This window comes from Mobula hypostoma, chromosome 18 (genome assembly GCF_963921235.1).
Source record: "Mobula hypostoma chromosome 18, sMobHyp1.1, whole genome shotgun sequence".
In the NCBI taxonomy this organism is placed as follows: domain Eukaryota; kingdom Metazoa; phylum Chordata; class Chondrichthyes; order Myliobatiformes; family Myliobatidae; genus Mobula; species Mobula hypostoma.
In genome coordinates, this window is record NC_086114.1 from 2,813,907 (window position 1) to 2,827,730 (window position 13,824).

At 45.7% G+C, this 13,824-nt stretch overlaps 2 protein-coding genes across 4 annotated transcripts in view; one reads left to right on the forward strand and one right to left on the reverse strand.

Moving 5' to 3' along the window:
• Positions 1–13,029, forward strand: part of LOC134358284 (alveolar macrophage chemotactic factor 2-like) — a 41,405-nt gene extending 28,376 nt beyond the window's left edge. For both annotated transcript variants that reach the window (XM_063070319.1, XM_063070318.1), the window contains exon 5: positions 11,617–13,029. In XM_063070319.1, coding sequence (XP_062926389.1) covers positions 11,617–11,743 — 127 coding nt within the window. In that variant the 3' untranslated portion in view covers positions 11,744–13,029. The remainder of the gene's footprint in view (positions 1–11,616) is intronic.
• The window catches only part of rassf4a (Ras association domain family member 4a), a 327,866-nt gene that overhangs the window by 283,455 nt on the left and 30,587 nt on the right, over positions 1–13,824 (reverse strand). The gene's annotated exons all lie outside the window — the stretch shown is intronic.

Here is a 13,824-nt window from a genome sequence, read left to right on the forward strand (position 1 = left end):
TCTGTCCCTCTGAATATACCTCTTGCCCATCCTCTGGGTCCCCCCCCCCTTGTCTTTCTTCCCGGACCTCCTGTCCCATGATCCTCTCGTATCCCCTTTTGCCTATCACCTGTCCAGCTCCTGGCTCTATCCCTCCCCCTCCTGTCTTCTCCTATCATTTTGCATCTCCCCCTCCCCCTCCAACTTTCAAATCCCTTACTCACTCTTCCTTCAGTTAGTCCTGACGAAGGGTCTCAGCCTGAAACGTCGACTGCACCTCTTCCTACAGATGCTGCTTGGCCTGCTGCGTTCACCAGCAACTTTGATGTGTGTTGTTTATCCACTGAATTTTGGTAGGACTACAACCAAAGGTCATGGGTCAATGGTGAAAGGTGAAAAGTGAAAAGTTTAAGGGGAATATGAGGGGAAACTTCATCACCCATAGAGGGTTATGAGAGTGTGGAATAAGCTGCCAGTACAGTGGTGAATGTGAGCTCGATTTCAACGTTTAAGAGAAGTTTGGATAGGTACACGGATAGTAGGGATATGGAGAACTATGGTCCCAGTTCTGGTCAATGGGGCTAGGCAGTTTAAGTGGCTCGGCATGGACTAGATGGGCTGAAGGGCCTATTTCTGTGCTGTAGTTCTCTATGACTCATAAAGACTGACAAACAATCAATGTGTAAACAACAAATTGTGCAAATAATAAAAAGGAGAGGGAGGGGAGGGAGGGAACGTCGACTCAGACCACGAGAGGCCTGCGTCAGGCATTTTCACGCCTTACAAGACGCAGATTGGAAGTAAATAATAAAAAAATAACTAAATAATACTGAGACCATGAAGTGTGGAGTCCTTCCACTCACAGGGGTAGGACTCGCAGACTCAGGGACTGCAGCCTCTAAGCACAAGAGGAATCTATTCCTTCACCAAGAACCATTTCCCATGCCAGCTGATTCACACATCGATAAAAACCTGTGTGTGCACCTTTCAAGGTGCAGGCAATGAAAGATTTAGCAGAGCAGTGAGGTGCTTGTCAAGTTTCTGAAAGGGACGTTTATGGCTTAAGTAAGTTCAGATTTCAACCTTTCGTAATGTAAATACTGTTGAAAGATATGGCAGGTGCAACAACACCTGCATTTACATGAAATGTGCTGAACCAGTGAACTGAAAGTTTGCAAAATGTTACAACGATTGACAAAATCAGCAGGTTTCTGATCCCAGCTTGGGTGGGTACTGGGGACTCATTAGGCAATTGAATTGACCCTACTCAGTTCAGATTGGCAAAAACATCTCCTCTACAACCTCCATCACCACAGGGCTGTGTGCTTAGCCCCCTGCTCTACTCGCTTTACACCTAGGACTGTGGCTAAGCACAGCTCCAACACCATATGCAAGTTCGGTGATGACACCACTGTTGAGGGGTGTATCAAAGGTGGTGATGAATCAGCAGAAAGCAGGGAGATTGAAAACTTGGCTGAGTGGTGTCATTAACAACCTCTCACTCAATGTCAATAAGACCAAGGAACTGATTGTAGATTTCAGGAGAGGGAAACCAGAGGTCCATGAACGAGTACTCATTGGAGAATCAGAAGAGGGGAGGGTCAGTAACTTTAAATTCCTGGGTGTCACTATCTCAGAGGCTATGTCCTGGACCCATCTTATAAATACAATTGCAAAGAAAGCACAACAGTGTCTCTACTTCCTCAGGAGTCCGTGGGGAATTTGGCATGTCATCGAAAATCCTGGCAAACTCCTATGGATGTGTGGTGGAAAGTGTGCTGACTGGCTGCATTACAGTCTTTTACGGGAACACCAATGCCTTTGAGTGGGAAATACTACAAAAGGTAGTGGGTTTGGCCCAGTACATCACGGGTAAAACCCTTCCATCCATTAAGCACATCTACATGAATCATTGACGTAGCAAAGCTGCATCCATCATTAAACATCCTCACCACCCAGGCCAGGCCCGTTTCTCACTGCTGCCATCAGGTAGAAGGTACCGGAGCCTCAGGACTCACACCATCAGGATCAAGAACAGTTACTACCCCTCAACCATCAAACTCTTGAACAAAAGCGGATAACGACACTCATTCTATTTCTAGTGTTCCCACAACCAATGGTCTCACTTTAACTACTCTTTAACATTATTTATATTTGCAGTTGCACAGTTTGTTGTTCATTGATCCTGTTTACAGCTACTATTCTATAGATTTGCCAAGTATGCCCGCAGGGAAAAGAATCTCGGGGTTGTGTGTGGTGACATGTATGTACTCTGATACTAAATTTTACTTTGAACTTTGAATTACTTGCTTTGGCCTCTAACAATAGTGTGGGCAATGGGAAAAGGAGGAGGAAGTAGTGGTTCCTTCTTAAATGTTGACATTCAACTCCCAGACCTGCTTTCCCCACACCACCAGGTTCAGGAACAGTTATTACCCTCAACCATCCGACTTCTGAATCAGAGGGGATAACTGCACTCATCCCAACACTGAACTGTTCCAACAATCCATGGACTCACTTTGAAAATTTCTTCATCTCATGTTCTCAATATTTATTATTTATTTAATATTATTTTTTTTTTCTCTTTATATTTTTGTATTTACAAATTGGTTGCTTGTCCCTCTTGCTGTGTGCAGTCCTTCATTGATTCTATTGTGCTTCTTGTGTTTACTGCAAATACCCGCAAGGAATATCAGGATTGTACATGTTGACTTGAGGTGTACTTTGATAATAAATTTACTCTGAAACCACAATCCCTGAAAAAGCATAAACTGAAGCCCCTTCTTGGTATTAGTATTCATGATCACAAAAGCATTACCTTTAGTCAGATAAACAAAAGTGGCAGAGCCAGTTTCTCAGGTGGCAGTGAAGAATATTTTCATGTATCGTCTTGCAATGAGATAATGATAACAACTTACTTACAGAGCACCTTTCATACAATGTAGTTCAACGTGCTTTACAACAGGATACAGAGCAAACATGAAAATTAAAGACAAAATGATTTTATTTCAAATCAAGGTTAAATAAATAGGTTTTGAGGTGGTGCTTAAAAGTGAGTCTGCATCCCTGATAGTTTTAGGTATTGAATTCCACAGTTTAGATGTATGAGGAATGTATGGATATAATTTTAGCCTCCACTGACACCACCACATCCCCTGCCACTCCTCCTCTGAAGTCAGGTATCAGAACCCTCCGAACCCTGCCCACAGGGGCACTGATGCTGGCTAAGTATGCAGAGTGAGTGCATCATTGGTTAGTCAGTACGTGATACAACATGGTCTGAAATAATGAATCCTCAGTCATGTGGTGCTCGTAGTCAGAACCTCCGGTTGGACCCATGGGAAGAAGGGAGTCGGGTTATGAATCCGGCCACTGTGGAGTCGGTGCTTTTGCTATTGGTACACCAGAGGTCAAACGAAGGGGGCAGTGCAGACCGACCTGCCTCAGCTCTAGCACCTCCAATATAGTGCTGGGTGGGGGAGACGCCGCGCCAGGCCCAGCTGTACGATTTCACCACAGGCCTCATGGTAACCGCACACCTGGCTCTGCGGGATCTCACTTCACATCTCACTGCAGGATTTTATCCCAGGCCTGACTGTAGTGCCACATACTGTGGTGACATGAGGATAGCACAACACTTGACAGCTCATCGGCTGTAAGATCGGGATTCAATTCCCAGCGCTGTCTGTAAGGGGTTTTTAGGATCTCCCCACAACCACAAGGTTCCTCCTGGTGCTCCAGTTTCCTCCCACATTCCAGAGACATACAGGCTTGGGGTGGTGAGTTGAGAAAATGTGGCTACACTTGTAGGTTACCTCTACCACAATCCTCACTGATTTGATTTGAGGAAAATGACCTATTGCACTGTATGTTTTGATGTACATGTGGCAAATAAAGCTAATCTTCTAAGCTTCTTTGCACTATTTGTATTCTCCCTGGTAAAAATATCATACTTTCTCGTGTAATCTTATCTGATGCTATGTTCCTGAGAAGCTACGGTGCATGGACTTGTGCGTCTGACAATCAACTCAACTTTACAGCAGGGCTCTACCCAACCTGTAGCACAGACGCAAACACGAGGAAATTTGCAGATGCTGGAAATTCAAGCAACACACACAAAATGCTGGTAGAATGCAGCAGGTCAGACAGCATCCACAGGAAAAAACACAACTCTCGGCCCAAAATGTCGACTGTTTTTTTCCTATGGATGCTGTCTGGCCTGCTGCGTTCCACCAGCATTTTGTGTGTGTTGCCTGCAGCACAGACCAAGCATTGACTAACACTGCCACACTGTGGACAGAAGCAAAACTGCAGCTTGTAGTACTGTAAATGAAAACCCCGATGTCACAGGTGGGAATACTCAGTGGGGTGGGACCACAGGGTTGGGATTTCAGGCTGGTGACTGATGCTAGTGAGCTCGGGGTGGGCCACTCAGGGCAAGGACAAGGGGTGTCAGCAGGAAGGGCAGTGAGAGGATTTAAGATGGTGCAGAGTAAAAAATTTAAATTTGAATTTAAATTTTACATCCACCCAACGTGAGGGAGTAAAAATATGTGTTATGACTCTGTCACAATGTACAGACATGTGCATTTCTAATGGCTTGTAGAAAGAAGCTGTCACACAGCCTGGTGGCCCTGGCTTTAAAGCTGTGGTAGCATTTGCCAGACGAAAGCAGCTGAAACAGTTTATGGTTGGGGTGACTGGTGTCCCTGATGATCTTCCAGGCCTTCTTTATACACCTGCTGCTGTAAATGTCCTCAATGGAGGGAAGTTCACATCCACAGATGTGCTGGGCTGTCCGTATCACTCTCGGCAGTGCCCAGTGATCAAGGCTGGTGGAGGGAAGTTCACATTCACAGATGTGCTGGACTGTCTGTACCATTCTGCAGTGCCCAGCCATCAACGCTGGTTCCTATACCAGGCAGTGATTCAGCCAGTCAGGATACTCTTAATTGTGCCCCTGTAGGAGGTCTCGAGGGTTTGGAGGCTCATGCTGAACTTCTTCAGTCGCCTGAGGTGGAAGAGATGCTCTTTTGCTTTTTTTGCCACACAGCTGGTGTGTACAGTCCAGGCGAGATCATCAGTGATGTGTATACCGAGCTGAAACTACTCACCCTCTCAAGTGCAGACCCACTGATGTTGATCAGGGCGAACCCGTCTCTGTTCCTTCTGTAATCCACAATCGGGTCTTTTGTTTTTTGGACATTGAGGGAGAGGTTGTTCTCCTGGCACCGCTGTGTCAGGGTATCAACCTCTCCTCTGTAGGCTGTCTCATCATCATTAGAAATAAGGCCAATCAAAGTCATGTTATCTGCAAATTTGGTCAGCAGATTGGAGCTGTGTTGTGACAGTACAGTTGTATGTGTAAAGGGAGTACGGGAGGGGACTCAGGACACAACCCTGGGGGCACCTGTGTTGAGGGTCAGAGGGACAGAGGTGAGGGAGCCCATCCTTACCATCTGTCGGCGACCTGACAGGACGTCTAGATTCCAGCTGCACAAGGTGGGGTGCAGGCAGAGGTCTCTGAGCTTCCTGTCAAGTCTGGGGGGAATTACGGTGTTGAATGCTGAACTGTAGTCCAGGAACTGCATTCTAACATATGCATCCCTCCTCTCCAGGTGAGTGAGGACAGTGTGTAGTGCTGTGGCTATGGAGTCATCAATAGACTGGTTCCATCGGTAGGCAAATTGTAGGGGGTCCACTGCGGGTGGTAGCAAGCTGCAGATGTAGTCCTTAACCAGCCTCTCAAAGCATTTGCTTATAATTGAGGTGAGTGCGACAGGGCACCAGTCGTTCAGGCATGCTACCTTTTCATCAAGGGGCGATGATATGGCAACACAACCCACCGGATATTGAAAGGTCTTGATAGAGTGGATGCGGAGAGGATGTTTCCTATAGTGGGGGGAGTCTAGGACCAGAGGGCACAGCCCTGGAAAAGAGGGACGTCCATTTAAAACAGAGATGAGGTGGAATTTCTTTAGCCATACGGTAGTGAATCTGTGGAATTCATTGCCACAGGCAGCTGTGGAAGCCAAGTCATTGGAAATATTTAAAGTGGAGGTGGATAGGTTCTTGATTAGTCAGGGTGTCAAAGGTTACGAGAAAAGGCAGGAGAATGGGGTTGAGAGGGATATTAAATCAGACATGATGGAATGGCAAAGCATACTCAATGGGCTGAATGGTCTAATTCAGCTCTCATGTCCAATAGTCAGAGGAAATAACAAAAACAAGGACCATCTTTTTACTCAGAGGTGTCCCTGACATTGCCATGATCTACTGTCCAGCACCAACCAATGAGTATAGAGCTAAGTAGCACAGAAAAAGGCCCTTCAGCCCATTTAATCAATGCTGACCAAGAATGCCATCTAAACTAATCCCATTTGCCTGTGCTTGACCCATAGCCTCCAAATGATGGTGATGTGATAAGAGAGAGGTGCTCAGGAGGCTTTCAGATGAGCAGATGAATTTGCGAGGATGAAGAGACAGGGATTATGTGCAGGCAGATGATGGGATTAGATGAATCTGTCATCTTGCTTCACATAGACATTGTGCGCCATAGATCCTGTTCCTATGTTGTGCACCCTTCCTATCCACGTACCTGTCCAAATGTTGTTAAAATGTATTTGCATCTGCCTCAGCAGCCTCTCCGGCAGCTTGCTCCATATTAAGGGGAGAAGGCATGAGAATGGCATTTGAGGGGCAGTAAATCAGCCATGATGGAGCAGACTTGATGGGCTGAATGGCCTAATTCTGCTCCTGTGACTCACGATCTTACGTACACACTCATGTTGCTGGGTCTGAAATCCGGGTCGGCCAGACTGGGTGACTTTCCCTCCAGTAAATAGTGAAGTGGCGTTGAACTGATCATTAATATTTAATCACAGATCTAATCACTTGGATCTAACTTCCCAGCGGCCATGCTGAGATTTGAAATTGTGATCTCACACTGGCAGTGATGCGGCAATCGGTGGTTACAATCTAAAGCAGCTCCCTTTCACACCGGGACTCAGAGGGCGGTCACTTTGAAAGACTCTTCATCTCATGTTTTCGAAATTTATTATTATTATTATTTTCCCCCCTTTCCTTTGGTATTTGCACAGTCGGTTGTCCTTTGCCCGCTGGTTGTTTGTCCATCCTGTTGGGCGTAGCCTTTCATTGTTGACTTGTGTTTCTTGTATTTACTGAATCTCAGGGTTGTATCCGGTGACATGTTCCTTGATAATAGAAACATAGAAAATAGGTGCAGGAGTAGGCCATTCGGCCCTTCGAGCCTGCACCGCCATTTATTATGATCATGGCTGATCATCCAACTCAGAACCCAGCCTTCCCTCCATACCCCCTGATCCCCCCGTAGCCACAAGGGCCATATCTAACTCCCTCTTAAATATAGCCAATGAACTGGCCTCAACAGTTTGCTGTGGCAGAGAATTCCACAGATTCACCACCCTCTGTGTGAAGAAGTTTTTCCTAGTCTCGGTCCTAAAAGGCTTCCCCTCTATCCTCAAACTGTGACCCCTCGTTCTGGACCTCCCCAACATCGGGAACAATCTTCCCGCATCTAGCCTGTCCAATCCCTTTAGAATCTTATACGTTTCAATCAGATCCCCCCTCAATCTTCTAAATTCCAACGAGTACAAGCCCAGTTCATCCAGTCTTTCTTCATATGAAAGACCTGCCATCCCAGGAATCAATCTGGTGAACCTTCTTTGTACTCCCTCTATGGCAAAGATGTCTTTCCTCAGATTAGGGGACCAAAACTGCACACAATACTCCAGGTGTGGTCTCACCAAGGCCTTGTACAACTGCAGTAGTACCTCCCTGCTCCTGTACTAGAATCCTCTCGCTATAAATGCCAGCATACCGTTCGCCTTTTTCACCGCCTGCTGTACCTGCATGCCCACTTTCAATGACTGGTGTATAATGACACCCAGGTCCCGTTGCACCTCCCCTTTTCCTAATCGGCCACCATTCAGATAATAATCTGTTTTCCTATTTTTGCCACCAAAGTGGATAACTTCACATTTATCCACATTAAATTGCATCTGCCATGAGTTTGCCCACTCACCCAACCTATCCAAGTCACCCTGCATCCTCCTAGCATCCTCCTCACTGCTAACACTGCCACCCAGCTTCGTGTCATCCGCAAACTTGGAGATGCTGCATTTAATTCCCTCATCCAAGTCATTAATATATATTGTAAACAACTGGGGTCCCAGCACTGAGCCTTGCGGTACCCCACTAGTCACCGCCTGCCATTCTGAAAAGGTCCCATTTATTCCCACTCTTTGCTTCCTGTCTGCTAACCAATTCTCCACCCACACCAATACCTTACCCCCAATACCATGTGCTTTAAGTTTCCACACTAATCTCCTGTGTGGGACCTTGTCAAAAGCCTTTTGAAAATCCAAATATACCACATCCACTGGTTCTCCCCTATCCACTCTACTAGTTACATCCTCAAAAAATTCTATGAGATTTGTCAGACACGATTTTCCTTTCACAAATCCATGCTGACTTTGTCCGATCATTTCACCGCTTTCCAAATGTGCTGTTATCACATCCTTGATAACTGACTCCAGCAGTTTCCCCACCACCGACGTTAGGCTAACCGGCCTATAATTCCCCGGTTTCTCTCTCCCTCCTTTTTTAAAAAGTGGGGTTACATTAGCCACCCTCCAATCCTCAGGAACTAGTCCAGAATCTAACGAGTTTTGAAAAATTATCACTAATGCATCCACTATTTCTTGGGCTACTTCCTTAAGCACTCTGGGATGCAGACCATCTGGCCCTGGGGATTTATCTGCCTTCAATCCCTTCAATTTACCTAACACCACTTCCCTACTAACATGTATTTCACTCAGTTCCTCCATCTCATTGGACCCTCTGTCCCTTACTATTTCTGGAAGATTATTTATGTCCTCCTTAGTGAAGACAGAACCAAAGTAATTATTCAATTGGTCTGCCATGTCCTTGCTCCCCATAATCGATTCACCTGTTTCTGTCTGCAGGGGACCTACATTTGTCTTTACCAGTCTTTTCCTTTTTACATATCTATAAAAGCTTTTACAGTCCGTTTTTATGTTCCCTGCCAGTTTTCTCTCATAATCTTTTTTCCCCTTCCTAATTAAGCCCTTTGTCCTCCTCTGCTGAACTCTGAATTTCTCCCAGTCCTCAGGTGAGCCACTTTCTCTGGCTAATTTGTATGCTTCTTCTTTGGAATTGATACTATCCCTAATTTCTCTTGTCAGCCTCGGGTGCACTACCTTCCTTGATTTATTCTTTTGCCAAACTGGGATGAACAATTGTTGTAGTTCATCCATGCAACCTTTAAATGCTTGCCATTGCATATCCACCGTCAATCCTTTAAGTGTCATTTGCCAGTCTATCTTAGCTAATTCACGTCTCATACCTTCAAAGTTACCCTTCTTTAAGTTCAGAACCTTTGTTTCTGAATTAACTATGTCACTCTCCATGTTAATGAAGAATTCCACCATATTATGGTCACTCTTAGCCAAGGGGCCTCTCCTATAATAAATGATAAGGTGTGGTTCTGTGACATCCACTGAACTACACCATGTGAGACCCAGGCGAGTGAGGTCCTGGACAATGCCACAGCGAGACTGTTAGTCGTAACTAACAACACATAGTTCACATTTAAGGCTGTGTGGCACATCAAGTCCTGATGAAGGGTCTCAGCCAGAAACAATAAGTAGTGTTTATTCCTCTCCGTGGATGCTGCCTGACCTCCATGTTATTCTGGAGTAGTATTACTCTTCCCTTGTGCCACGTCAATGTGGTGAAGTGATCTGTATTGATGCCAGGCCAAAAAACAAAGCTTCTTTTTCACTGTACCCTGGTATCTGTTCAAACTACAAGGTACATGTCACCAGATACAACCCTCAGATTCATTTTCTTGCAGGTATACTCAATAAATCATAATAGAATCAATGAAAGACTGCATCAACTAATTTTAACAGGGGGGGGGGGGGGGGGGGGGGGGGGGGGGGGGAGGGGGGAGGAGGGGGAGAGAGGGGGAGAGAGGGGAGAGAGGGGGGAGAGAGGGGAGGAGGGAGAGGGGGGAGAGGGGGGAGAGAGGGGGGAGAGGGGGGAGAGAGGGGGAGGAGGGGAGAGAGGGGGGAGAGAGGGGGGGAGAGACAGAAACAAGTTAGTCAAGGTGGAAGAAAATGAATTGCCCTGCCAGAGTGAAGTCAGGCAGCCGGTTGAACCGGATTTAACTACTTTAGTGTGTAATTAGTTGTTGATATAGTTCTGAAATCCCAGGTAGGAGTGAAATGAGAAAGGCATGGCAGGTGGTTATAGACAGGGAGAAAGAGCACATTATCTAAACACAAGAGATTCTGCAGATGCTGGAAGTCCAGAGCAACACACAGAAATGCTGGAGGCATCTATGGAAAAGAGAACAGTCGACGTTTAAAGCTGAGACCCTTCATCAGGACTGGAAAGAAAGGGGTAAAATGCCAGAATAAAAAGATGGGAGGGAGGGGAAAGGGGGAAAGGAGGAAAGGTGGAGGGTGATTGGTGAAGCCGGGTGAGAGGGAAAGGTCGAGGACTGGAGAAGGAGAAAGCTGATAGGAGAGTAGACCATAGGAGAAAGGGAAGGAGGATCACCATGGAGAGGTGATGGGTAGGTGACGAGACGAGGAAACAGGCCAGAGAAGGGAATAGAAGTGGAAAGGGGGAGGGGAAAAAAAGCAAAAAGAAAAATCATCATAAGTTAGAGAAATCAATGTTCATGTCCTCGGGTTGCAGACTACACAGATGGAATATGAGCTGTTGTTCTTCTATCCCGAGAACGGCCTCATCATAGCAGAAAAGGCCATGGACCAACATATTGGAAAGGAATTGGGGACAGGAATAAAAATGGTTGGCCACAGGGAAATTCCACTTCTGGTGGATGGAATGGAGGGTTCTTGACAAAGCGGTCCCCCAATTTACGTTGGGTCTCACCGATGTACAGGAGGCTGCATCTAAAGTTGAAGAATTCGATATTTCGTTCGGAAGGTTGGAATGGGCCCAGGCAGGAGACGAGATGTTGTTTTTGGGCCACAAGAAACCACAGAGTAGGAGTGTGATGGGGAACTGAAGTGACAGCCTCAGCCAGTTACATGTGCAGATGCTGCACAAAACAAATTCCCAGTCTGGTTCCTCCAGTGCAGAGACCACAAAACCAAATGCAGTCACTTGGTTGGGAGATGTGCAAGTGAATTATTACTTCATCTAGATCAGGGATTCACAACCTTGTTTTTGCCAAGGACTAATACCATTAAGCAAGAGGTCCATGGATCGCAGGTTGGGAGCCCCTGGTCTTAAAAGGACCGTTTGGGTCCCTGAATGGCGGAAAGGGAAGAGGTCCAAGGAGAGGTGTTACACCTCCTGTAGTTACATAATTGACGAGTGAAGACTAATTCACATCTGTCTCTCTCAAAGGTTTGCAGACCTAAACCAAAGGCTGATTCTCTTTCCACAGATGCTGCCAGACCTGCCAAGTTTTCCCCAGTATTTTATGTTTTTTTTAAAATATCAACTTTTCAACTTCTGCTACCTTTGTTTAGATTTTTACTCAGTGTGGGTTGTACAACTCGCAAATTACCAGGCTGGGTTTCTGTTCTTTTACAGAATTCAGAATGATCCAAAGAAGAAGAACAAGTGTATTCGGAGACTATCAGGAAAGGGTCGAAAGGGGCGGAGGGGGAGGAAGGGACGCAGAAGCAGAACGATGCAGCCGACGCACAAGCCAGTTTAACTCACTTTTCCATCACGTGAATTGCTCCCCTCCAATATGTGTGATGGGGTGTTCATGCAAGAAGGCCTTCCTACTCCTTACTGCACTCATAATGCTCGCTTTAGCAGTGAAAACAGCATTAGCCTTTGATAACTAAACCATTCATATCCACTTGGCTCCACATTAGCTTTAGAAAAGAGTCTATGAAGCTAACCAAGATGGAAACCAACCTTCACCTTGGTGAATGAGAGAGTGTGTACAAACTAACCACCAGTCTGAATCCAAACAGGTAAAATATTTTAGACGAGAGATCCTGCAGATTCTGGAAATCTTGAGCAAAACACAAAAGTACCGAAGGAACTCAGCAGCTCAGGCAACACCTATTGAAAGGAATAAACAGTTGACTTTCTGGCCAAGATCCTCCGTTGGATCCTGATAAAGAGTCTCGATCCAAAATGTCAACAGTTTATTCATTTCCACAGACGCTGCCTGACCTGCTGATTTCTTCCAGCATTTTGAGTGTGTTCCTCAAAATATTTTAAGACATGATTCTTGAGGAAACAATGTGTGTGATGGAACTGTGGTATTGCTCACACCATTTTTAGATTGTACGCATAGACAAACAGAATTAGAACAGATAAAATAAACTCTTATTCACCTTTGTCTACAGTTCTCACTGTATCGAAAAAGCAGCCAGTATAATCAAAGTCCCTACTTAGTCCAGGCATTCTCCCTCCTGACTTGGATTGCTGGCTGACCTGTTCTCAACACCACTCTGAAATGGCTACCAAACAGGCATTTGCAGTGGTTGTCTCCAAACTTCTCTATGTCATGAAGAACAACAGGCCAAAGAATTATGGTGAAGTCTGTCAACTACAGCAATCAAACACCACAGAGACCGGCTCTGCAGAGTTCTATCACCTGTAGCCACGAATGGATCATATAATGCAACACACAAATACTCAGCCAAACCCATACAATTACGAAGGGTCTCGGCCTGAAACGTCGACTGCGCCTCTTCCTATAGATGCTGCCTGGCCTGCTGCGTTCACCAGCAACTTTGATGTGTGTTGCTTGAATTTCCAGCATCTGCAGAATTCCTGTTGTTTGCAATTACACAATATTCATCTTTCATAGCCATTTTGTTTCACAAGTCTGATGCTTTTGTAATATGAAATTATAATTTGTTTAATAAATAACTGATTCAAAGAAATATGCAACTGCTTTTGATGTATTAGATTAAAAGTAAATTAAATTAGTTTATGGTCATGATACATACCTGTAAGGTTGTAAAGAATGTTTGTCATTCAAAACGGTCGCCTCAGATACAACATTGACCTCTCCCACCCCACCCCCAACTGGAAGCCCAGAGGACGGTTCTGGAGTTGCAGTACCTCCATGCACCTGTGTGCTTTTGTATGTGCACACCTGCGTAGAGTAGGGAGGAAAGGGACTTGTTTTGCTGGTGTCTTTTGATGCTTGTTGTGTTCTGTAACACACTGGGCATTCTATGTGGCAACACTTGTGGGCTGCCCCCAGCACCCCCTTAGGTTGTGCTGGTTGTTAACATATTAATACATTCTCCCAGTGGCCACACATTTTAATTCCACGTCCCATTCCCATTCTGACATGTCTATCCACGGCCTCCTCTACTGTAAAGATGAAGCCACACTCAGGTTGGAGAAACAACACCTTATATTCCGTCTGGGTAGCAGACATCCCACCTCTCCCGGAAGTTCCGGGAGTCTCCCACATATTAATAGTGGCTCCCTGATGCCCACAAATTATATACAATGTCCCGGAAATTGAATTTTTTGAGAGCGAGCGTGAGAGAACGCGCGAGAGCGAGCGCAAGAGCAAGAAAGCAAGCGCGAGAGAGCGAATGCGAGTCAGAGCGACCATGAGAGAGCACGTGCGCGAGAGAGTGAGAGCGAGAGAGAGAGACAGCATGCGTGAGAGTGAGAACGCAAACGCGAGAGAGAGAGCAAGAGCAAGAGAGAGTTCTAAAAAAAGTCAGAGTGGCAGTGTTCCAAAAAAAGAAAATATGAAACGTACGTCACCCCAGACTACACTAAAGTGTACCCCTGTCCAATAGGGGTCAA